Here is a 27,544-nt window from a genome sequence, read left to right on the forward strand (position 1 = left end):
CATTTTTTTAAAACAAATTGAACCTTATATCGGCAGTGGGTATCAGCTACTGGATCTCAAATAGTATACTAAGCATATAACAAAATTTCAATAAATCACCCTACGTATCACCGCTACAACACAATATTGTAACAAATATCCGCATTTGTCGTCGACTAAACGAGTTGAGACTTGTCCTGGGAAGTTGTGTTCTGCTCCAAGAAGCAAAATGATTAATTAGATTTGTCATGTCTTGAACAGGTCAGAACCATACGCATGCATCACTTTCCACAACCTTTTCACTACGACATCATAAAACTATCACACGTGAATACTGACTTTGACCTCCAAGATTGTGGAATCCATGACGTCGCAATGGCACTAAACTAGCCATTAAAGCGAAACGGATGATCATTGCACTGTATTCAATCAGCCATTAAAATGGAAGAGCCACGCAGCATGTAGCCACCATCTTTGATTGTGACGTCATGTGGTTAACGTCTATGACCACACATGACGTTATGAAGACATCATAGTAAAATGGGCATATCTCGCGACGTCGTGTTACAATTCCATGTAACAGTGATAATGCATGAGGAAATTAGTACAACTTCGTTTGATGCTTAGGACACTATTTTATATCCAATAGCTGACACCCATTGACAGTGTATGGGGCAATTTTTTACAATTTTGTTTACATGGTGCGACCCTCTTCTCTGTAGCCTAGTGGGGTGCATATGTGTGGGTGAGGCACAATTTTCATACGAGAGGGCGTGTTTGGGGGTATGCAAACAGCAGCAGCACCACTCCGAGGTTTCCGACGTTGGCACTTCAGAGTGGAAGGGTCTGCGATGCAGAATGGGAAAAAACAGCATCATCTGGAGGCCAGCACCACAGCCACTGCTCAAAACGACTGACAATCTATGGTGCTTTGCTGTAGTGCAGACGACAGCCCACAACCAGACAACCAGACGTAAGAAACTTTGCTGAGATTAGTTACTGAGGGATTATGCAGAGCATTAAGTGTTGTGTTATTGTGTCCTCACCCATTCGTGGGAGGGGGGGGGGGGGGGAGGGAGGAGGGGGGGGAGGGGGGGGAATGATGGGTTATCATGTGGCTGTTTCCGAACATTGTTACTGAGATAGTGTCTGTAATGATGTGTTCAAACAAAGTGAAACCATTAGAAGTGTAAAGTGAAATTTCTGTATCGCACGATGGGGCTGAGGTATATCAGAGAGTGATATTTTACTGAAATGTGATTATTTTATTCCCACTGAGGCTTTGATTCAATCACTGTATTTAGCCAGAAATTTTCTTTGTTGCTGCTTGTCTTTGTCAGTGTAATATGTTGTTCTATGAAGTTGGGCGGTTCGAAGTATTTGTTTGGTAGTCAGTGGAGGTCGAAGCTGGTAGAATGCCCTTTTGTCGCAGTTTCTCATTTTGGTTATACAATGTTATTTTGTGTGCCCAGTTCTAAATTTAATACAGGCTGATATTGTGATATCTGTTTCTTGGTTCGTCACCACATGATTGTCTTTTGGGCAGAGTAAGATTATTGTTTCAAAATATTTAAATCTGTGTAGGATCAGTTTATGCATTGTTATTATCTTGTTGTGCCCGTTTTAAGCATTCTTGGGCAGAAAATTATTTAGTTTAATATTAAATTGTGGAGAATAATTTATTGATGTAATTTGAACTTGTATGTTGGAATATGTGGTATATAATTAAAATTATTTCAAAAGAAGCCCATGCTCAGACATCCGACAGACGAAACCCCACTCTGCCCAAACCCTGCACTACAGATTGTAGCAGAAGATGGTTGTGCGTGGTGAATTTGTAGTGCCCATAGTCTTAACATTAGCTCGTTTGAAAACTTTGCTTTGACGTGTTGCAGATGTGGCCACTATGGATGTGCCAAGAGCAATGAGTTTGCACAAGCAGGAGCTGACATCTGAAGAGTCCATTTGAAAGTGGGTCCTGGGTCGCAATGTGACAGAATTGTCCCAACAACTTCGAAGGTGAAGGGCGAGCAGCGGCAGTTAATACTTGGGGAGTAGGCAGACGTGAGTAAGGGCATTGAAAATATCTAGTTGGCCTTCATGGCGATAGCATTGATCCTTATGTTTTTTGGAAGTGAGACACCTTCATATGCGCAGTTACACAGAGTACAACACGAGTAAATTGATTGTTTGGAGTTAAGGAGGAAGAAGGTAGGGCGGCATTAAATAAATTACAGGATATGTAATTAGGCTGAAGTTCTTAGTAAATTGTGTGCATCATCCTTGCAGGGTGACAGGATGAATGACGGACCACAGGAGGGAGCTAAGCAAGAAGAGCAAGAGAAGGTATCGGGACTCTAAGATAGAATGCGGAAAACTCAGTTCATTAGGTTACCTTATCTATAACAGGAATTTTGAGTAATCGTATGTTTTCTGCAGATTCTGTACCGGATACTGTAAAATGTTGACTACGCAGTGTCGCTAAGCGAGCAGAGAGTTTTTGGGTCTGGAATGTGGATTTTTTTGTGGTTTACCCAGTTGCCACGTGCAAGCTGTGTAGCGAATGCGTTAGTTGGGAAGGGATTTCTTGTGTTGTCAATGTGTTTGCCTCTTTACGTGTCAGATAATGTAATATAATGTGTGTGTGAAATCTTATGGGACTTAACTGCTAGGGTCATCAGTCCCTAAGCTTACACACTACTTAAGCTAAATTATCCTAAGGACAAACACACACACCCATGCCCGAGGGAGGATTCGACCCTCCGCCGGGACCAGCCGCACAGTCCATGCCTGCAGCGCTTGAGACCGCTCGGCTAATCCCGTGCGGCTTACTTGTCAGAGCCTGTTGTTTATGTTATATGAGCGCGGCAGGGCTGTTTAAACGGTTACAGCCATAGACGACAAGGGAAAGCCAGACATAAGACTTATCTTAGGGAAATGTTATTTCCACTCGTTCTGATTAGTGACTCGGTGGTAGAGACGGTTTTAGTTCTTGTTGAGTTTTTAAATTTGTTTTATTATAATTGCACTGGATCTTCAATAATGGTCACTTCCTCTTGAGAAGAGGGGGGGGGGGGGAGGGGTTAAGGAATGGCGGCGATAATTTTCCGTGAGGGAGTATGTGCCGTGAAAGCGGAAATTCGTGGCACAGCTCTCTTCTCATTAGCCCAAACACTATTGTAAGCGAACGATGATTCACTCCGTTATCAGTGATCTCACTTTGTTGTAACCACAGGTATACTGTGCTTGGTGGAACAGGAAAGGGGCGAACTGAGAGATCGATTGGTGCTGGTTATGAGTTATACTTTGTCTTCGTGGGACTTATTAATCTGATGGAGAAGACGCCATTGATCGCTCTTTTTCGTGTTTTGTTTATTTCTGTTTTGTTGTATCCATCAATGGAAGTCACAGAAGAAAACGCTGTTAATTAGTACACAACCATTCTGTGTTGTTTAGAACTAATAATTCCCAGTGTATAAAACTAAAAAGAAGCAAAAAAAAATTGGACTATAATTTCAAAGCAACTTGATTTCTGACTATGTGATATTTCGTGCCATAGTCGGAATAAGAAAACAACACAAAGTTCAAACCTACGTTCTTCCACAACGTATTCGCACAAATAAGTGCATACCTTCGTAAAAATGCAGCACAAGGTATCTAACTAACATGCGTGGAGAACTGTGCCTTTTTTAAAATTTTATGTAATAGTTGTAATACCCGTATTACTGATTTTACAGTTTGCGTGGTGTTGGGTGTCAACTTAGAGGTCAGTTAGTTCAAACACGTTTTGAGTGGAGGGGGGGGGGGCACTGTATGACATGGCAAACGCTCGATTATTTTGGAAGTCGCCCTGAGACATCGAAAAGTAGTGAATTTGGTGATGGAGGAGCGTAAATATGCGTGTGTGTGTGTGTGTGTGTGTGTGACGAGTGGAGTGGGGATGGAGGAGGAAGGAGTGGTGAGGGAAGACAGGAATTTTAGAGGCTTAAAGACAGTATATAGATTAAAATGGATGGAAGTTGCATTAGTTATGCAGCGATGAAAACACACTTGCACGGGATAGGCTAGGGTAGAAGGAACGAGGGAAGATTTGGCTTTAATGCCACGTCGACATAAACGTCATTAGAAAGGGAGCACAAACTCGGAATAGTTAAGGTTGTGAAAGGAAATCAGCCACGCTCTTCCGTAGGACAATCCAGGCATTTGCTTTAAGTGATTTAGGGAAATCATGAGAATTTAAATCTAAATCTGAGTGGCAAGACGAGACTAGCATACAAAGATGCATGGAACCATTCTCAGGGACCGAAGCGAGGTGGCGCAGTGGTTAGGTTTTCCGCGATTTCCCTAAACTGCTTCAGGTAAATGCCTGGATGGTTCCTCTGAAAGGGCACGGCCGACTTCCTTACCCACCCTTCCCTAAACCGATGGCACCTGAGATCTCGCTGTTTGCTCCCCACCGCAAGTCAACCATCCAGTCTTCGGACAGGAGATAATGCAACAAAAACGACACGAGGATTACAGGAGAAAATAAAAATAAAAACTGCAGCTGTGAATTTCGAGATTTCCCAGCTGATATGGACTGACGATAGTCTCATTAGCAACCGCCGCTTGAGGTGAGAAACACGAGTAATGCCTGAAGAGCTACTCTCCTCTCATCTCATTTCTAGAGAGGTATTTCTGTAGGTAAATGTCGTCCACACGTTGCACGGAATGACTCCTCCACACAAGAGAGACCGCTTTATATCTTTTACAGTCACTCATATCTGAACACTAATACCCTTAGTATTTTTATCGAACAAAGCCATATTTTTGGAGGTCACAGGACATATACAGTTTTTCAGTTTTTACTCATCACTTCCGGAATTATTTCTCTTGCCTGCTATTAACGCGATTGCTCAGAGTGTCCGTCTTCTTCAATTCTGGAAGTATGAATTAAAAAACGCTTTCAGTCACAACTTTTCGTGTTTTATTAAGTGCGCGATGCATTTCGGACTCCGTCGGTCCATAATCAGGTGTAATTTGTCTTACTACATGCTTTATTGTTTCTCTTTAATGAGAAGACATGCATATTCCTATCACGAAAAGATTCGATGTTGGGTTATGAATTTCGTAAGTCAAATGCGGAAAATATGGGCGAAATAGTGGAAAAGGAGAACATTGTAAACTTTCCACATAATCCAAGAAAAGCGTTTTTAACGTTTTAGCACCATCATACATTCTCTTCTCCATCCTGTTTGTACATATTGTAAGTAGGCTGTTTAGGTTTTCTTATTGGTAACGCCACGTAGCGCTCTGTATGAAAATCACTGGCTGTGCTGTGTGCAATCTGTGACTAGTTTGCATTGTTGTCTGCCATTGTAGTGTTGGGCAGCTGGATGTTAACAGCGCGTAGCGTTGCGCAGTTGGAGGTGAGCCGCTAGCAGTGGTGGATGTGGGAAGAGAAATGGCGGAGTTTTTAAATTTGTAAGACTGTATGTCATGAACTGCTATATACATTGTGACTTCTGAACACTATTAAGGTAAATACATTGTTTGTTCTCTATCAAAATCTTTCATTCGCTAACTATGTCCATCAGTAGTTAGTGCCTTCAGTGGTTTGAATCTTTTATTAACTGGCAGTAGTGGCGCTCGCTGTATTGCAGTAGTTCGAGTAACGATGATTTTTGTGAGGTAAGTGATTTCTAAAAGGTATATGTTAATGTTAGTCAGGGCCATTCTTTTTCAGGGATATTTGAAAGTCAGATTGCGTCGCGCTAAAAATATTGTGTGTCAGTTTAAGCACAGTCTTGTATAATTTTTCTAAGGGGACATTTCAATATATCACTTCACTCAAGAAGCATATTTGCATACAAATGTTTGTAAACATTTCACAGATGTTTTTGCACATAGTGCGATCAAAGATGAATTTATTCGTAGCACTAAAGATCTAATTATAGAACAATTGACATATGCACGGAATAACTTTAGAATCGGTATCTTTAAAATTACTGGAATAACTGTGGCTTTCGAAATAGATTAACATAGGCTCATTTTGTGGAGGTAAATCTCCAGTTGTTACAACTGGTTTAGGGTCTTTCCATTGGCTTCATTATGTAGTACTACCAAATTGTTTTGCAGACTGTTAACATGTTTTGTTTCCAACATATGTTGTCCAATAACTGAATTTCCGAAGTGGCTGAGCCTGAAAGCATTTACATATTCCTGAATACGGATTTTGAAGTTTCTGCCTGTTTTCCCTACACAGCAGAAAGGACAACTGGGGTACGATACTGTTGTTGTATGTTTGTGTGTTTGATTTATGTTATGGACGAGTAAGTTTCCTAACTTATTATTAGTTGAGAATGCAACTGTTACATTTGTTTTTTAAAAGGTTAGCGACTTTTTGTGATATGGGGCCCAGGTATGGGATACTGGCGAATATTTTCTCTTCTTCCACAGTGTGGCCATTCGTTGTCTTACTTTTGTGTATCTGTCTGTCTAAATTGACAATTGTTTTGGCTGAGCAGCCATTGCTTATGGCAATGCTCTTATTGTATCCATCTCATTTTGAGGGTGTTTATTTCTAAATCGAGAGAGTGTATTCTGTGTAACATGGACCTAAATGACGCATGTTTCTAAGTGGCAGGATGCCATGATGAGTTATGTCTGTGTATGTGCACTTTCTGTATACACTGAATTTATGTTTTTGTCGGTGTAGGTGATTTTAAGATCCAGGATATTTATGCTTTTGTTGTCTTCATGTTCTATCTTGTATTATATGTTTTTGTGGAAATAATTCAATACTGCTAGTACTTTTTCAATTTCCTCTTTTGTTCGATCAAATAGCGGCAAGGCCTCATCAACATATCTCCAGTAACATATCATTTTACTTTTGGGTCTATTGTTTTCATTAAAGAACTTACTTTCCAGATGATTGAGAAATATATCTGCCAGAAAACTTTATATGCTAGCACCCAAGGCAGACCCTCTTTCTGTTGGTAAACTTTCCCATTGAATGTAAAGTAATTGTGAAACAATATTAGCTGCAACATGTCCTTGACTTTTGATATTTCTGCAATTGACAATTTTTTATGTTTTGCTAAATTTTCAAGGATTATATCTATTGTTTCTTCAGTTAGTACATTTAAATTGGTTAGTTACATCAAAAGAGGCAAACCTGGCGCCTGCAGGAATAATTATATCTTTAAGTTTGGTTGCTAATTCATTTGTGTTCTTAGCTGAGTATGATTTATCAAACATATCGTCCTGCAGTTATGTGCCTTTCTGTATAAAGCATTATAAATGTTCGAATCCCACAGTCTTGTGCTACTATAATCTTGTTTCATAGTAAAAAATTTAACTGTCTCATCTTGAGCACTTGCTTTCCTTACGATTTAATTTACTGTACAGGTTTCTCTACGCTTCAAAGCCAACCGAGGCTATCAATATGACGTCCAAGCGATGTGCTCAAAGTAGTAACTCCATTCTGCTGTTGGCATGCGCCATTACTTAAGTTCGCCTGCGCTGTGATCGTCCTACAGGCTTAACGGATCTTCTACACGGACTACTTAAATAGGTTGTAAGCTGTGCACTGTGTAGTGATTGGTCTACTGTCCATGAATAGTGAGAATAAGCTCTCACTGATAGAAGCTGTGCTCTGTTATCTGAATATTCATGACCCACTATTCAACCCAACTCTGAAACACTATGTAACTTTGAATTAACCACAACAAGCTAACACAGTAGCACACACTTACAGGAAATATACGCAAAGGAAAATAAATATGCGTAGCGTGAATAACTGAACATCAAAATGTGTTTGAACATACTTAAAAACCTTCAAAAATTACGGAGTGTAAAGTGGTTAACCTGTAACTAAATGTGGTGCTATGGGAAGATTTCTCTCTGCGAGGTGTCGGTTGTGCTGTTTAGCAAGGACGATGCTATGGTGGCCTACAGGTAAAGTAAATTACTCAAATATCATGAAGTTGTATGAGGAACTGTCTCCTAGTGCGAGAATGTGAATTAGCTGAAGCCACGAGAACGAAGCGCCCGTATAGCAGCGTTCATAAGTAATGAATTTTCGACACTACAAGCGCTGTTGCTGTATTATGTACAAGTACAGAAGTATAGACAAATAATATATGTACTTGGAACGTTTATGTGATGGTCAGTTGCTAAACCCCATCACTGAAAGTGATGTACTGTTAAGGTGAGGAAAGAAATAGTAATTCAGGCAGCAGCAGCCGGCCGAGACACGAGCAGCACCAAGGCGATAACCGATTTTGTGACTTCTTACGTGTTCCTAACCAGGAGGGTTCATCTGTGTGCTTTGGTACACTATATGTATCTGGACAACCCCAAAAACATACGTTTTCCATATTAGGTGCATTGTGCTGCCACCTACTGAAAGGTACTCCATATCAGCGACCTCAGTCTCAGTAGTCATTAGACATCGTGAGAGAGTAGAATGGGGTGCTCAGCGGAACTTACGGACTTCGAAAGTAGTCAGGTGATCGGGTTTCACTTGTGTCATACGTCTGTACGCGAGATTTACACGCTCCTAAACACCCCTAGGTCCACTGTTTCCTATGTGATAGTGAAGTGGAAACATGAAGGGACACGTACAGCACAAAAGCGCACAGGCCGACACTCGTCTGTTGACTGGGAGAGACCGCCGACTGTTGAAGAGGCTTGTAATGTGTAATAAGCGGACATCTCTCCATACCATCACACAGGAATTCCAAACTGCATCAGGATCCACTGTAAGCACAATGACAGTGAACAGTGGAAAAACGTTGTGTGGAGAGACGGATCACGGTACACAATGCGACCATCCGATGGCAGAGTGTGGGTATGGCGAAAGCCCGGAGAACGTCATCTGCCAGCGTGTGTAGTGCCAACAGTAAAATTCGGAGGCGATGGTGTTATGGTGTGGTCGTGTTTTTCATGGAAGGAGCTTGCACCCCTAGTTGTTTTGTGTGGCACTATCTCAGCATAGGCCCACATTGATGTTTTAAGCACATTCTTGCTTCCAACTGTTGAAGAGCAATTCGGGGACGGCGACTGCATTTTTAAACACGATCGAGCACCTGTTCATAATGCACGGCCAGTGGTGGAGTGGTTACTCGACGATAACATCCCTGTAATGGACTGAACTGCACAGAGTCCTAACCTGAATCCTATAGCACACCTTTCGGATGTTTTGGAATGCCAGCTTCGTGCCAGGCCTCACCGACCGACATCGATATCTGTCCTCAGTGCAGCACTCCGTGAAGAATGGGCTGCCATTCAGCAAGAAACCTTCCAGCACCTGATTGAACGTATGGCTACGAGAGTGGAAGCTGTTATCAAGGCTAAGGGTGGGCCACCACTATACTGAGTTCCAGCATTACTGATGGAGAGTGCCACGAACTTTTAACTCATATTCAGCTAGGTGTCCGCATACTTTTGTTCACACAGTGGAGTTTAGTTTCTTAAGTTTCTGCATGTTAATTTAATGTTCAATAGGCACAGTTCTAGTGCTATTGTTTGCGTCCGAAAGTAAACCGGTTTTGTGACACATTACAAGTTCCTAATCATCAGCGAATTATTTGGTCTTGCCTGAGTGCATTGGTAGTTCAGTTTTTGAATCTCTGCTTGTTAAACTAATTTATTAGACATAATTATTGCGTTTTGCTCAGTATCTACTGTAGAGTTCCGCAGCGCATGTCCATTGTCCTTGTTTGGCTATGGAGTGTAGTTTTCTACGGTATCTTGTGTATGTAGGGATTGTGACGACTGTGCGCGGATGCGAGCCGAGTTGGTGACACTTCGCTCTCAGCTCCAGGCTGTGATGGATTCGGTAGTACAGCTTGAAGCTGCAGTGGATAGGCATCACTGTTGTGGGACGGCCGTGGGGATCCAAAAGACGTCCAGCACCTCAGAGTCCGCCGACCGGTCCGCATAGGTCGACAGCTCAGTTCCTGCTCGCAGTAAGGTTGACCACTCACCCGCGGTCGAGTGTGATGTCACTTTGGGGCGTAGCAGCGGACGCTGGGTGGCCCAAGTGCTTTCTTTGGCTGACACTGTCCCTCAGCCAGATGCAGTCGCTTTTCCGGTTTTGGAGGAACTCTCTCGACCTGCAGGATCTGGGCAATCACAGACGATGGGATTATTGGTAGCTGAGAACTCGAAGGGTAGGCACGTTATGGGGTCTCTTAGGAACATGAGCTGCCAAGGAGTGGAAGAAAGCCAATGTGCACTCCGTTTGATTGCGGGTGGAGTCATTTCGGACGTGGAACGAGTCCTTTCGGATGCCATGGAGAGCACAGGGTGCAGCCAACTGCACGTGACTGCTCACGTCGCCACCAATGACGTGTGTCGCTTTGGATCGGAAGAGATTCTCTGTGGTTTCTAGCGGCTAGCAGAAGTGGTAAAGGCTGCCAGTCTTGCTTGCGAGATGACTATAGAACTCACCCATGTGCAGCATAGTCGACAGGCCCGATTGTGGGCCCTTGGTACACCGCCGAGTGGAGGATCTGAATCAGAGTTTCAGACGGTTCTGCGAGCATTTAGGCTGCGGATTTCGCGGCTTGCGCCATAGTGTGGTTGGGTTTCGGGTTCCGCTGAACAGGTCAGGGGTCCGTTACACGCAGGAGGCGGCTATACGTGTAGCAGAGGCTGTGTGGCTTGGACTGTTTTTTTTTTAATTTTTTTTTTTGAGATTAGATGGCCTCGGAGAAACACAAAAAGGGCTTCAGTCTCAAAGGCCGCAGTTCGAAAACAGTAAGAACATAGAGCCACAAACTATCGGTAGTAAGTTGTCGTAACTGTGTTGCAAAAGTACCAGCGCTAATAGCAACCACTCATACTCAAATCGTTATAGGCACTGTAAGCTGGCTAAAACCGGAGATAAGTTCAGCCGAAACTTTTGCAATCTTCCGAAAGGATATGCTAACACACAGTTGGCGGTGGCGTGTTTGTTACTGTTGGAAATAGTTCATCTTGTAGCGAAACTGAAGTAGGTAGTTCCTGTGAATTAATATGGGCAGAGGTCATTCTTGGCAACCGGAAGAAAATGATAAATGGATCCTTTTACCGACTTCCAATTCAGATGATAGAACTGCTGAAAGATTCAAATAAAACTTTGGTGTAATTTCAGACGCGTACCCGATTCATAAAATTATAGTTGGTGGGAATAACGTACCCTTGATATGTTGGCGAAAATAAATGTTTAAATATGGAGGCACACATAAAACGTCATCCTAAAATCTGCTAAATGGATCCTCTGAAAATTATTTGGAGCAGTTTGTTCAGAGCATTTGGTCAGAACACTGTTACAGAAAAAGTATGCCAAATTTAAACGAACGCAAAATCTCGAAGTTCATGAGCGAATAGTAAAAGGTTGTGAATACACACTTGACCTCTTAGAAACAAATAATCCCAAACTAATAACAAACATAAAAACTGTTGAAGGGATTGGTGAACACAGTGTTGTCGTAGCGAAACTGAATACTGTAACCTGCAGAACCTCCAAAAACGAACGAAAAATGTACCTACTCAAAAAAGCAAATATAAATTTACTCCACGCCTTCCTGAGAGACAATCTCCACTCATTCCATATTAACAATGTAGAAGTAGACCAGATGTGGCATGAATTCGAAGTAGTAGAATCAATAGCAATTGACAGATTTATACTAAATAAATTAACAAAAGACGGAGCTGATACCCCTTGGTACACAAAACAGGTCAGAACACTGTTGCAGAAACAACGAAAAAGTATGCCAAATTTGAAGGAACACAAAATCTCCAAGATTGGCGATATTTTACAGAAGCTCGAAATTTAGCACGGACTGTCTCGAAATTTGGCAGAAAATCCAATGATATTCTGGTCGTAAATAAAGTAGGCTAAAGGCAACACAAAATCAATGCCTTCTCTGTGCGATAGCAATGGAAATACTACCGACGACAGTGCTGCCAAAGTAGAGTTAGTAAACACAGCCTTCGAAAATTCCTTCACCAAAGAAGACGAAGTAAATATTCCAGAATTCGAATTAAGAAATGTAAGGTGTCAGGCAAATCCAACACCTTCCATGAAAACCCTGACATGATAAGCAAATCCAGAAGTATGACACATAGCTCCGAATAAATCGTGACATTAAATTAACCAAAGTAATACGAGTAACGAGTGAGCAAATGGAATACCACAGACTAACACAAGAATGCCTAAATGCATGTCGTACCTTCCCACCGTGAGACCGACGCAGTTCCGAGGGGAGAAACGAGGACAGAAGCCGAGAGCAGAACCGTGTTAAGATAGAAGGCCCTACGATAAGGGACGGACTGGACACACACGTCGTCAGCCTTCCCCTAAGACTACCATCCGCACGTTTTAGCGTGAGACTTCTTCGCGTCTCAGGTACGTCAAGGACCACCCCCCAGCCCATGTTGAAAGATAGAGCCCTCCAGAAGAACAGTATAGATCTTACGATAACGCTAAAAGGGCCACACCAGCTGCAGGTTTTAGCGTGAGACATTTTAGCATCTCTGTTACGTTGCAAACTTTAAAAACATTGCCCCACCACGAAAAGTATAACGTTTCTCATTGGATAGACAGAATTTTTGTAGGCGGAGCTTACGGTTAACTTTGAGATCCTGATTGGTCAGATGAAAACACAGCCAGATAGTTTTTTTAAAACTACTTCGGTAGATTGTAGTAAGGACAAGTTAGGAGAGAGTTGCTTCCGAGATGGCGAGGTGAGCGGAGCTCTGCTGCCCGCCGCTGCCCTGACGCTGCCTAAACACCGACAAGGTGATGAACGCACGCGATGCCGCATTTTTGAGCGCATAAAGCTTCACTCAGAACTGCAGAAGTCTCATCAGTTACACCCTCTTTTTGGGTAATGCTAGTGTAGATCGTTAATTAAAACTCATGGTGTTCACATTTGCCACTAGAAGAACAGATATGAAACGCGATGATTTTTCTTTTATATAGTTACTGAGAAGCCACATCAGCCACTGTAATTTACGACAAGTTAGATGCCGCATTTTTGATCGCATAAAGCTTCACTCAGAACTGCAGAAGTCTCATCAGTTACACCCTCTTTTTGGGTAATACTAGTGTCGATCGTCAATTAAAGCTCATGGTGTTCACATTTGCCACTTGAAGTAAAAATCTGAAATGCGATGATTTTTCTGTTATATAGTTATTGAGACGCCACATCAGCCACTGTAATTTATGACAAGTTAGATAAGTAATTAAAGATAATTGAGGGTCAATGTAGACCGTTTTGATAGTTTTCTCTCTTGTGAAACTTAATTTAAACCTAGATTATAGATGTGATATGGCATAGGTCATCCTTCGATCCTTTATACAACTTGGAAAGCCATTCAGGGAATATTCGTTCACATTTTTGTTGAACTGAGTTGGTTTTTACCATCCTGTATTAAAACATTTCCTTTTATCAATAGTGCAATTTATAAACGATGTTTTGTGAGTAGAATAAAATTTCCAATGGTAAACTTAACTGCTTTTTCGACGTTATTTTACCAGCTAACTAAAAATAGGAAAGCCTTGAGCCCCTTCCACTAAATTTAGTTAGTATTAAGATTCTTTTACAGGGAGTGCAGTGGAGCTGACGCTGAGATAATTAAGTATTTGGTTATATCATCGCTAGTCTCACTGAACTCTTCTGAATTCTACATGTCATGTGTGGTCTGGCGTCTCCTTACCAGCAACAGGTCCCAGGTTCAAACTAGTCAATTCCCTAAAAAAACACGCTCAGAGCGTCGTTGCGCGAAAGTGGTAGGGAGACATGATATAGAACAGACACCACCATGAATGTTCAGAGAACAGCTACCACTATGAGTACGTTACAAGTAGATATCCTAGGAGTAGTTAAGCAACTTCAGTCACTTAATAAAGACAAGTCTTATCGTGAAGACCGTATACCAGTTAGGTTCCGTTCAGGGAATGCTGATGTAATAGGTCCATAGTTAATAATCATATGCAATCGCTGGCTCGACGAAAGATGCGTACGCAAGGACTATAACGAGCGTCAAAACGTATACAGGTATATGTGAACACAAGGTTGTCGTAACGAGATTGAGTATTGTGACCTCAAAATCCACCAAAAATGAACGAAAGTTGCAGAGGTCACACCAGTAGTCAAGAAACGTAGAAGGAGTAATCTACTAAATTACAGACCCATGTCAATAACGTCGATATGCAGCCAAATTTTGTGTTAGCACATTATGATCTACCTGAGAAGAGCACGGTGTACTGACACGCAGTCAACAGGGATTTAGAAAACCCCGTTCTTGTGAAACACATTTAGGTCTTTACTCACACGAAGTGTTGAGTTTTACTGACAAGGGATTTCAAATTGATTTGGCACTTCTAGATTTACGGAAGGTTTTAACACTGTACCACACAAGTGGCTTGCAGTTATGGTTACGTGAATGGATTCGTGATTTCCTATCAGGGAGGCCACAGTACGTAGTAATTGACGGGAAGACGTCGAGTGAAACAGGAGCGTTTTTTGGCGTTTCCCACGGTAGTGTTATAGGCCTTCTGCTTTTTCTTATCTGCATACGCATTGAGAAAGTTCAAGGAAGAGCAGTACGTTCTGTATTATTGCAAAATAGGGGAGAGTGCGTCACTGACATGTTACAGGATTGAGGTGAACGCAATTAAAACAAAGGCGTTTTTCGTTGCGGTGGAATCTTTTCACAAAATTTCTAATCGCCTACTTTCTGCTGCGAATGCGAAAATATTTTTTTGACGCCGATCTACATAGGGAGAAACGTTCATCATAATAAAATAAGGAAATCAGAGCTCGCTGGGAAATATATAGGTGTCCGTTTTCTCAGCGCGCTGTTCGATATTGAAATAATAGAGAATTGTTGTGAAGGTTGTTCGATATACTCTCTGCCACACACTGAAGTGGGATCTTCAGAGTATCCATGCAGATATAGATGTAGAATTGACATTATGACAAGATGGTGCAAGGACCTGCACAGTGGAATCGAATTTGGAGGTACCCGAGTTTGAGCCCTCGTTCGGCCATCCAGATTTAACTGTTACGTGTATTCCTCCTATCAGTTAAAGCAAATAGTGTATTGCTTCCTTCAGAAATATCACAGAGAATTTACTTCTCAATCAGTGTATCACAGTCTGTGCTCTATCTCTGGTGACAGTCGTCAACTGGGGGACGTTAAACTGCTGCCTACTTACCCACCCTTCAAGTCTCGCTCTTCTTCAGAGAAAGTTACTGGTTATCTGACGTGACCCCGTCTCACACAGGAACCATACCCGCCATTATGGCGTAATAATCGCATTAATGCTGGCTAGTTCTGAACCATTCAACTGACGAAAATTTTATTCTCTGAGGTCTTCAGACAAATAGAACTTACGGAGCACCCGCATCAGTGCGTTGCTGCGTATATGAAATTACAGACTTCCAACAGTGAATTACAAGTTTCTCGTCATATGACATCACTTGCCACTCCTTACAACCTACTTGTTTTCGTCGGATTTCTCCCACATCTGTCAAACGGAGTACACTGACTTTTTTTTCAGCTACTTTTATTTTTTACTGATACGTTGACAGTTATTTTTGCCGACTATGATTGTCCTTACGAACTGTTCGGTGTAACTGATTTTCGGCTCTTGAAGTAGTCATTTGCATTTTTTATGTTTTATGTTTGCGACAACAATCATGGAAAGTTAAGAGTGTTAGTGAGATAATATCTGCTTGAAATTTGTTACAACAGCCGAGCACAGTTTTACTAATTTAATATTGTGTTTAGTCTGACGGTTGAAGAAATACGAGTAAATGTGTCTAACTGGCAACAGCTACTTGGGGCATATAAAAAATGTTGCTATGAGGATGCATTTCGTGACAATGATAAACTTGACATTATGTGTAAAATGTATCAGTAGCGATATTTCGACTGATCCTCATGTCTGCTCCAAGTTAAAAGTTAACTGTAATTATAGTAGATGATTTATCAAGGCAACTGAACAACTTAAAGACACAAATGGGAGTGGATTAAACTGATCCCTCCTCTTTGAGCGAGACCTTTTAACAGAGCGTCCATAAAACCAGCGACCAGGTAACCATAAAATCGCCTACCATTGTTCTTTCAGCAGTAACTACTGAGCCCACGGCCACCGGCAACATTTACGGCATCCTTCGTGACGATCAAACTGCTGTAAGTGCGAGCAGATATCAGAGGAGCAAACACTGTAGGGTGCCAGCAAAGCCCGGTCAGCAGGCTGTTTTGTCAGCTGTGTGCCACTACCGGCATTATTGCCTGAAGCCATACTGGGCATAAACGAGGTTAACCTCACAGGTATAAGATGTTTGGCCATGTTTCTGTCAATGTAAAAGTGCTAGTGTGACCGTTCTTCGCCCGGCCACAGCATCAATTAACTCAGTAGCATGAGGGGGAGTTATACACGTGAGCGCTCGCACCGAAAGTCATGCGTGTATCTTTGCATCGAATAGTGCGAATTGTGGAAGCTGTTTGGTCAGTGGGAGACATCCTGAAAATACATGGAGGATAGGGTAGCAAGGCATGTGTAGCGCCTGCAATTATTTCACAGTTCTCTTTCACTACCTTGTCATGCTTCACACTTGGGGTACTACAGATTCTTTGGGACGGGCTGCGGCTACAGCAGTGGTACCCAACCATCCTATAACCATTATCCACGAGTGCATTCATCTACGTCTACATCCATAATCCGCAAGCCACCAAACGGTGTGTGGCGGAGGGTACTTTGAGTACCTCTACCTGTTCTCGTATTGTTCGTGGAAAGAAAGATTGTCGTATGCCTCTGTGTGGGCTCTGATCTCTGATTTTATCCTCATGGTCTCTTCGCGAGATATACGTAGGACGGAGCAATATACTGCTAGACTCTTCGGCGAAGGTATGCTCTCGAAACTTCAACAAAATCCCGCACCGAGCTTCTCTACTGCAGTCTTCCACTGGAGTTTATCATCTCCGTAACGCTTTCGCGATTACTAAATGATCCTTTAACGAAACGCGCTGCTCTCCATTAGATCTCTATCTCTTCTATCAACCCTATCTGGTAAGCATCCCACACTGCTGAGCAGTATTCAAGCAGTGGGCGAGCACGTCTACTGTAACCTACTTCCTCTGTTCTCTGATTGCATTTCCTTAGGATTCTTCCAATGAATCTCAGTCTGGCATCTGCTTTACCGACGATCAACTTTATATTATCATTCCATTTTAAATCACTCCTAATGCGTACTCTCAGATAATTTATGGAATTAACTGCTTCCAGTTGCTGACCTGCTCTATTGTAGCTTAATGATAAGGGATCTTTCTTTCTATGTATTCGCAGCACATTACACTTGCCTACATTGAGATTCAATTGCCATTCCCTGCACCATTCGTCAATTCTCTGCAGATCCTCCTGCATTTTAGTACAATTTTCCATTGTTACAACCTCTCGATATACCACAGCATCATCCGCAAAAAGCATCAGTTAACTGCCGATGTCATCGACAAGGTCATTTATGTATATTGTGAATAGCAACGGTCCTACGACACTCCCCTGCGACACACCTGAAATCACTCTCACTACGGAAGACTTCTTTCCATTGAGAATGACATGCTACGTTCTGTTATTTAGGAACTCTTCAATCCTATTACACAATTTGTCTGTTAGTCCTATGCTCTTACTTTGTTCATTAAACGACTGTGGGGAACTGTATCGAACGCCTTACGGAAGTCAAGAAACACGGCGTCTTCCTGGGAACCCGTGTCTATGGCCCTCTGAGTCGTGGACGAATAGCGCGAGCTGGGTTTCACACGACCGTCTTTTTCGAAACCCATGCTGATTCCTACAGAGTAGATTTCTAGGCCCGAGAAAAGTCATTATACTGGAACATAATACTTTTTCCAAAATTCTACAACTGATCGACGTTAGAGATATGCGTCTATAGTTCTGCACATCTTTGGAAGTGTTTTGGAATATACACTCCTGGAAATGGAAAAAAGAACACATTGACACTGGTGTGTCAGACCCACCATACTTGCTCCGGACACTGCGAGAGGGCTGTACAAGCAATGATCACACGCACGGCACAGCGGACACACCAGGAACCGCGGTGTTGGCCGTCGAATGGCGCTAGCTGCGCAGCATTTGTGCACCGCCGCCGTCAGTGTCAGCCAGTTTGCCGTGGCATACGGAGCTCCATCGCAGTCTTTAACACTGGTAGCATGCCGCGACCGCGTGGATGTGAACCGTATGTGCAGTTGACGGACTTTGAGCGAGGGCGTATAGTGGGCATGCAGGAGGCCGGGTGAACGTACCGCCGAATTGTTCAACACGTGGGGCGTGAGGTCTCCACAGTACATCGATGTTGTCGCCAGTGGTCGGCGGAAGGTGCACGTGCCCGTCGACCTGGGACCGGACCGCAGCGACGCACGGATGCACGCCAAGACCGTAGGATCCTACGCAGTGCCGTAGGGGACCGCACCGCCACTTCCCAGCAAATTAGGGACACTGTTGCTCCTGGGGTATCGGCGAGGACCATTCGCAACCGTCTCCATGAAGCTGGGCTACGGTCCCGCACACCGTTAGGCCGTCTTCCGCTCACGCCCCAACATCGTGCAGCCCGCCTCCAGTGGTGTCGCTACAGGCGTAAATGGAGGGACGAATGGAGACGTGTCGTCTTCAGCGATGAGAGTCACTTCTGCCTTGGTGCCAATGATGGTCGTATGCGTGTTTGGCGCCGTGCAGGTGAGCGCCACAATCAGGACTGCATACGACCGAGGCACACAGGGCCAACACCCGGCATCATGGTGTGGGGAGCGATCTCCTACACTGGCCGTACACCTCTGGTGATCGTCGAGGGGACACTGAATAGTGCATGGTACATCCAAACCGTCATCGAACCCATCGTTCTACCATTCCGACCGGCTAGGGAACTTGCTGTTCCAACAGGACAATGCACGTCCGCATGTATCCCGTGCCACCCAACGTGCTGTAGAAGGTGTAAGTCAACTACCCTGGCCAGCAAGATCTCCGGATCTGTCCCCCATTGAGCATGTTTGGGACTGGATGAAGCGTCGTCTCACGCGGTCTGCACGTCCAGCAAGAACGCTGGTCCAACTGAGGCGCCAGGTGGAAATGGCATGGCAAGCCGTTCCACAGGACTACATCCAGCATCTCTACGATCGTCTCCATGGGAGAATAGCAGCCTGCATTGCTGCGAAAGGTGGATATACACTGTACTAGTGCCGACATTGTGCATGCTCTGTTGCCTGTGTCTATGTGCCTGTGGTTCTGTCAGTGGGATCACGTGATGTATGACCACAGGAATGTGTCAAAGTTTCCCCTTCCTGTGACAATGAATTCACGGTGTTCTTATTTCAATTTCCAGGAGTGTATTTTGTATATAAAATGTATATTGTAACAAATTGGAGTTAACTGTATGAAATGTTTACAAAAGGAACTAACTCCAGCGGTAACATCTGTAGAGAATGTCGTAGAGAGAATGATTCCCTTTTGGAGTTTTTTTCAGTGCGTCATGACTCTCACCATCCACCAACAATAGCGCCTAACTAAACTTTAGAATGCAAATTTTCTTTGAAGACTGTTTAAAATGGAAAAAAATATGAATCATTTAGTTTTTGTATGTGTTTCATTAATCCACGAATTAACGAGTCCATGACAACTGGTATTGCTTCTCTAACTTTTTTATAGTATGATTAAGCAATTCTCAGTTCATTGCGAGTGTTATCTGCAACTCCCGAGGAAGGAAAGCTAACTACGAGTACCTAAAGTGAGGGACAAAAGTTCCTAGCGATACTTGTTTCATCCACATTCTGCACCCCCATTTAAAATCAACGAAGTTAAAATGCATAACATATACTTCCTGTCTGTAAATCAGTTTGTTACTGGACTCCTTACTTCTGAACTGGTAGAAATTTGAAGCCTTCAGCCTGCCAATGCTTTGTGTCTTATCCAGAATTTCCGTGCATTTCCAAATATAGATGTCAGATAACGGTTCCACTTGAAAAATAGCCAATTTACACACTGTAGGAGAAGTTACACGACGCATGGGAAACCACGGAAGTCTTGTTGATACTCACATGAAATCCAACACACCATGGGGTAGACTAATCTGCACTGTGAGAAAATGACAAGTTTGTACGACTGGAAACAGCTTACATAATTGGTGAATGACTTTCCTGATGGCTAATGGCACAAAACGAGAGGACTGATGTCCCAAAATGTTCGTAAGACAACAAAGAAATTAAATGGGCTACACACGTAAGTGAAGAACTGTGATGATCATCGCTGATCCTGTGATTGGTTCATTTCACAGGCATCCGACATGGCTGCCTGCATCTTCGTCCACTGAGTCATTCGTTGGCAGACTCCTCTGCAACGAGATGCCAAGCAGCGGACCACAACAATGAAAGCTATTTGCTGACGACAGGTGAGTGTGTCTAGCTTTTACGGGGCACGGAGGAGGAGGGGGGGGGGGCGACATCTCACTCAGCTGCTCTACGAACATTTTTAATGTATCATACATTCAGTAATTAAATGTAAGAGTGTAATCGGACGTACGTGAAACTGGTACATGTGTAGCTTAATTAAACGCTTATTTCCCTATTACCCACACTCTTTTGTTTAATGTTTCAAAGCCTGTAAATCTTATTCTTAGTTTATCTTCAGCAGTCTGGCACTTAGCAGTAATTAAAATAGCTCTTAGGGCATGGGGGGGGGGGGGGGGGTGATGACATAAATCGCATCCATTTCAATTTATGAATCTGATCGTCCTCTCTGTTTGCGAAAATTAATTTATTTCTTCGTTTCAGTCAGCTTTTGAGTATGTATATTAAAATAGAGGCTACTTATTTGACTTTAAGACAGACCCATTAACGTCTTACATTTGTATTTCTTACGCTTCGGAACCTGAACTGACTCTGCAGCATTCTTTCACCATTTTCAGCTATTTGCATGGAATGGGTTACGAAGTTTCTTAAGAAGTGTTATCAGACGACTCAAAATTTGAGCCTCATTCTCCCCACAAAAGTCTATTCTAAGCTTATTACTTACCTCTAATGTCATGTTTAAGACTAATTAAATCTAACGTCACAGCATAGCACTGAGTTTGTTGATATGTCTTCCACATTTATTTCTTCTGCAGCTTGTGGATAATGTAACAGCTGTGCTCTTCTTTTAGCAGCGGACATAAACGTAGGAACGAGGTAGGAGGAATAACGTTTAGAGGATTGTTTTGGAAGTGTTTTGGAATATATTTTGTTTATAAAATGTACATTGTAACCAATTTGAGTTAACTGTATAAAATATTTACAAAAAGGAACTAACTCCTGCAGTAGCATATGTAGATAGTGGCTTAGGAAATATGATTCACTTTTGGAATTGTTTCACTAAATGTTTGTAAATTTTAGAAACTAATATGATACGTACCACTAACTTGTAGACACATACAAACAAATAATTTACAAATGCATTTTAACTTCATGAGAAGTCTGATTTGGCATTCTGATTTATTTTCTATAAATTACATATGTATATACTCAGTCATGTGTGAGAATAGTGTCAAGATGTTATGGCTCACAAATCGTGGAAACCTGTTTTAGACACGTACATTACAAGTAACTTAACTCTAGCGAAGCAACGTACAATGCTCTCTTCACTGGGGTGTGATTTGTATTGAAGAGAAAACCTAGCAATAATTGTATTTATGCTGTTGACACACAGCAACTGGTGCACCCATCATAGATTTCGTACCACCGGTGCATTTAAGGAAGGACTTCCTGAGACAAGACCAGTTTTATGCTACGTGCTTCTGGCGTTTGTATTCTCACGGTTGAAGTAACGTGAAACAACAGGTACACAGAAACAACCACCACACTGTTCTACATCAGACACGAACATTTACTAAAAAATAAATTAATAAATCCTAGACAGACACACACACACACACACACACACACACACACACACACACACACACACACACACACAGAGAGAGAGAGACAGAAAATATCTGTGTATTTCATAGCACAATATTTCAAAAATGCTTTCTTGTTGTCACTAGCAAATACAGCTTCCAAATAATTGGAGAAATACTTCTTTGGCAACGTAACCCAAGGTGAATAGCACTGTCTACAAGACAGTAATCTGTTCTACGCACTTAGGATTCTCAAACTTAAAGCCCACTACACTTATTCCGAAGGAAGTGCAAAACCCTGTCAAAAATTTGAAACATAAATGGCTTGTTCCTGTGGCCGCTCTGTTTATATACATACACTTCTAGACTAGTTCGAAAGTAGGTCTAACTTCCTACGCCTTGAAATGGAACTTCAAAATAACACGAAACAGACTGGAACACCGGTTTGTCCGTATGAATATGATCACCTTGAAACAGTCTGTTGAAGATACATATGACTACACGAGATGAATACTTTTGTAAGGTAACAGTTTGTAGGTCGAGCTATCTATGTAGCTTTCCTAGCAGCGCAGATGAAACCACACGAAGCTCTTCCAGCTGGAGCGGGGAACAGGTAGTCCACCAGCCAACCACGACGGTCGTCTTGTCGTGGAGAGGGGAGAGTGGAGTAGGCGGCTGCTCAAGGGGATTCCCCTCAGACGGGCTGCAGCCGCGACGAGTCTAAGGAGCGAGGCATGAGCGGCCGCCCGTTGGAGACGTCGCCGCCAGCGCCAGCGAAGACGATCTGCTTGACGCTGGGCTCCAGCACGAAGATGACGAAGAGGATGACACCCTGCAGGATGTTTATGATGTCCGGCAGCGCCCACGCGTACACGGGGCCGCCCAGCGCCCACGACACCAGCTCCATCGTCCAGCTGATGCCCATCGACACGAACAGCGTCAGGATCATGCGCACCCTGCCACAGACACGTCCTCCAAAATTGAAGCAACAAAAGGAAATTTTGCAGAGGTGCGTTTATTTTGCCACAAAACAGTACAAATAGGCGATAGTAAAGTGGGAAAAAATGTAAAGGATATACAGGGTGAAAAAGTATTTAAACCGACAAACTCTGGGAGGTTGTAGGGGGACATCAGAACAAACATTTTTCCCTAATGTCATTTTTTCCTCTGAGGATTATTTAAACTGGTGGAGACCGTATTACGCTCTTCAGTTGTCGGCAACTGCTGTCCACCAGTGTAGTAGTGCATTGTCTCTTTTTACTAATGGAGCGATACACCTGGAGTGAGTACATTGATATGGCTGGTGCGTACTACGTAGCGCACCACAATGTACGAGCTGCACAGAGAGTTTCTCAACAACAATATCCTAATCGCCGTATCCCGCATCATACGACGTTTGCTGCTGTGTACGAACGTCTGCCTGAGACCAGGTCATTTAGCAGATTACCTGGACCAAAACGTAAGTGTTGAGGACATGTTTCGGCAACTCAAATGGGAATCACTGGAGCGAACATTATGTTCCTTTCGACGAGCACTATTGAAAAAATTTTAGAGAACTGGCTTTTGAAGTAGACTGTCTAGCGTCTCTACAACCGTCAAGATACACTACGCCTAAGAACCACGAAAACAAGATGTGAGAAATTAGGGCTCGTATAGAGGCATATACAGAGTTTTTTTCCCCTCGCACTGTGAGTGGAACACGAAAGGTACAAGGTATCCTCAGCCACTCGCCGCACTGTGGCTTGCGGAGTATCTAAGTAGATGCAGAATATGTCAATTAGAGAGTTCTTTTGCCCCAGAGCTCCCAAGTTATATGAAGCTTACATAAATACGGACAAGCACGATTCATTTACTTCACTTCAAGTTCCAATTAGCAGAGCCGCACGGGGTAGCCTCGGGGTCTAGGGCACCGTGTCACGGTTCGCACGGCGCCCCTCCACCCCTCTCTTCCCCCCCCCCCCCCTCCCCTCCCATATCGGAGATTCTAGTCGTCCTCCGGGTGCGCGGGTGCGCGCGTGCGTGTTTTGTCCTTAGCATAAGTTAGTTTAAGTTACAGTAAATAGTGTGTAAGCCTAGGGACCGATTACCTCAGCAGTTCGGTTCCATAGAAACTTAACACAAATTTCCAAATTTAGAATTAGCAGTAGACTGTGAGTTCATGTCGGGAACTCGAACCTGGATGTGCGGCCGTGGACGCTTGCATTCCGCGAGCCAAGTCAGCAGCGCCTTCGGACAGAATGCGCGCCCGGAGAGACTAGCTTCCCCAGTTTAGTGTAAGGAAATGCCAAAGCCGGAAGACTGTCAGGCGTACACATCTGACGCCTCTTGAGAGAGGAGGATGCCTCCAAAAAATAGCATTTTTTCCACTTTTAGCCACGTCAAAAGTATCTTTTCCTCTTGAAATACATGCTTCTCATTCGTTAATAGCAACAAACTGGCACGTGGAGAACGATGGAAATTAGCTGTAACTGAGAAGACTATAGGTAGGGAAGAAAGTAAGTGTTAGAACTTGAGACGAACCCCAACACTGGCTGGAGACGGCGAAGTGGGATTCGAGCCGTTATTTCCGTCCCCTGAGAAACTAGTGACTCAACACATGAAACTGAAGTATAGGAAGCAGTAGGTTTGTGACAGTCCACCCCAACTTACCTGAGAGGCAGCTGGCCCCCATAAACCTAACTGAAAAGCTAAGTCTCGTAACTTTCAGCGATGACTCCTTTTGCTGACCTCGTCCGAGGAGCGCCGCTCCGCGAAACCTGCTGTAGCTGCCTACTGCCGTGATCCCTGGGCGATATAATACTTTGCAACTTGCAGCCATCTCACGCTTCGGTATCTCAACCGACAATGTCAGGCCGAACCAGCAGGAATTACGGCGTAGGAAATTTTGCTGGACGAGCTCTCTCAATAAGCTTCACTTATTCCAGTTTGGAACCCAGATTCATGTTTGCATTTGCTAATAACTATTTCAAATGCAGTTCGATACATTTCGATCAGATTCATCACTGAGTTCGACATTAGATTCTAAACTTTCTACTTTAGACTGGGTATCACTAGCCATTAATTCTAATTTACCGTCAGTTTGCGTATTACGTGTCCCGACCATTGTTCCAAACACATCTGCTTATCTTGGTAGTAAGATTGTATGCAGTCATGTCCTTGAATGCAAATAATGACTTCCAAACACATCTGCTTATCTTGGTAGTAAGATTGTATGCAGTCATGTCCTTGAATGCAAATAATGACTAAACTATATTATGTATCAGTTTAAAACCATTCTCCCCATTCATTTAGCTACAAATTCCCCTATAAAGTCACTTACAAAAAACTCTGCCGTTCAGCTTCATTAACTATGCGATGCGTCACTGTGTAGCCCCCACACGAAATAGCGACTGGACTAGTCAGCGAGTTATTTACATTACTGTTTACGTAAGGGGGCAGGTGGAGGGGCGATGCGCATTGTACTGTATGTCGTACCAGGCAGTGTCATCATTCTCCCGCGTCTGTACTCTTTGGGGTGCGCATAGAACACTTAATTCTTGTTAGTTCAAGTATGGCAAAGGTATTTAGTCATTGCAGTGTTCATTATGGGTGGTATGAAGCAAAAATGAGAAGCGATACATTAACTACAACACTGATTTTTCCTAGATTACATATCTTTAGAAAGCCCCACCTCTGAGGAGGAGGTAGTACCAGTCAAAACTAGAAGGAAAAAATCCTGTAACAGAATGCCTGGAAATCAATACCTGTTGAGATACGGGTCAATACGCCGTGTCATTCCAATCTATCTTACGTAGTGGTAGGTATTGTAAGCAATGATGGATGTAGTTACGACAAATCTTGACATGACCTTCAGCCCTTCACAGTAAAGCTCCACACGGACCGGGACACACGCTCGTCCACCGAGCGAGGTGGCGCAGTGGTCAGACACTGGACTCGCATTCGGGAGGACGACGGTTCAATCCCGCGTCCGGCCATCCTGATTTAGGTTTTCCGTGATTTCCCTAAAATCGCTCCAGGAAAATGCCGGGATGGTTCCTTTCAAAGGGTACGGCCGACTTCCTTCCCCGTCCTTCCCTAATCCTATGAGACCGATGACCTCACAGTCTGGTCTCCTTCCCCAAAAACGACCAACATGCTCGTCCAACGTCTGCACCATGCCGATGGGGTGGGTAGACAAATGCCTTTAAAATGCCCCCAAAGTAAAAAATCCAACGGATTTAGGTCTGGTGAACGAGAAGAGTGGGCCATGCTGTCAGACACTCTTGACAAATTCATCGGCTCATGAAACATTGGCCTGAGGTTGAAAATTCGTTGGTGCCCTGTTGCCCATTAATCGCAGCAGTCTTCCTGCAAAGGAAACGTTCCTCAACACCGCTGTAAATTCGACGCGAGGAAGTGAGTGGCACACAGCACCTGCTAATCTGCTTTGTAAAGTGTATGGGTCTGAGTGTCACTGACTGCTCCTGCCTATGTAAGCGGTAGTGAAATGAAAACGCGACAAGTTGAAAGTAAACTATTATTTCAAAAGTAATCGCCATAGTGTTAAGATATTTATCCAACCGTGAGACAAGAAGGCCAATGCCTTCATGGTTAAATGTTTGCAGTTGTCTACGGAATCATGATTGTACGAGGGCGTGCAGCTCTACGTGTGAAGCAAATCGACGGCCACTAATCAGTTCTGCAGTGCTCCAAAAATAAGGAAATCGCATGGGGAGAGAATGGGACTGTATGATGGATGTTTAAGGGCTTTTCAGCGAAACTTGTGCGACTTAGTAAAAACAACCTTGGCAACATATGGGTGGGAATTATCCTGGAGCAGAGTGATGCTGACCGTCAACATTCCTGGGCGTTTATACTTTATGATGTGATTTAATTTTTGGAAAGTATGTACCGCTGTGCGTTAATTGTCGACCCGTCTTCCAGACAGACAATGAGTAGCAGGCTGTCGATTCGCTTCGCCCTTAGAGGTGCACGACACGGTACAATCCATGAAGACATTGATTATCTTGAATGAAATTTTCAATTTGCAGCGGAGTGTGCGCTGATATGAAACTTCCTGGCAGTTTGAAACTGTGTACGGGACCTTCGACTTTCGGGGGCAAGTGCTGTACCTGCACCTGCCTGCTAGAGCCACAGATCCCGAGTTCGACTCTCGGTCGGACACACAGTTTTAATCTGCCAGGAAGTTTAGTTGATTGTCTTGTCTTACAGTGGGATGCGTGTATTAGCAGTTATGGAGGTCACTTTTGACATAATAAACCGGTTAGTTACTTTTTTACATCTGTCTCTTTAATTTGACTGCCCCTTATATACTGATATTGAGCGGTCCTGACCACGTTTCCGAGGATATCCAGCCGACCACAACTGTGTATTGTGGTAATTCACTATGCTACCTTTTGTGAATCCTGCCTACAGCAAGGAAATACTACAGATAACTCTTAGCGAATAAAGCGGCCTTTATCGCGAAGGTATTGGTTTCCTGTCATATGAATGTAGAAATTTTTCTTTCTAATTTTGACCAATAATTCATGTAGAACTCGTTGCCCTCACGTTTCCATTCAGTATGGCTCGGTTCTGTCTAGGGTTTTGCTTCCCGGCAGTATTACCTGTGCTTGACGGAGACACACAGCACTACCTTG

At 43.3% G+C, this 27,544-nt stretch overlaps 1 protein-coding gene across 2 annotated transcripts in view; it reads right to left on the reverse strand.

The window, feature by feature from the left end:
* Positions 1-21,218: 21,218 nt before the first annotated feature.
* The window catches only part of LOC126273757 (G-protein coupled receptor Mth2-like), a 114,634-nt gene continuing 108,308 nt past the window's right edge, over positions 21,219-27,544 (reverse strand). Inside the window, exon 7 of one of the 2 annotated variants that reach the window (XM_049977058.1) lies at positions 21,219-22,861. In XM_049977058.1, the coding sequence (XP_049833015.1) occupies positions 22,600-22,861 (262 nt within the window). In that variant the 3' untranslated portion in view covers positions 21,219-22,599. The remainder of the gene's footprint in view (positions 22,862-27,544) is intronic. The other variant, XM_049977057.1, reaches the window with a different exon arrangement.

The sequence above is a fragment of the Schistocerca gregaria genome, chromosome 1, assembly GCF_023897955.1.
Source record: "Schistocerca gregaria isolate iqSchGreg1 chromosome 1, iqSchGreg1.2, whole genome shotgun sequence".
In the NCBI taxonomy this organism is placed as follows: Eukaryota; Metazoa; Arthropoda; class Insecta; order Orthoptera; family Acrididae; genus Schistocerca; species Schistocerca gregaria.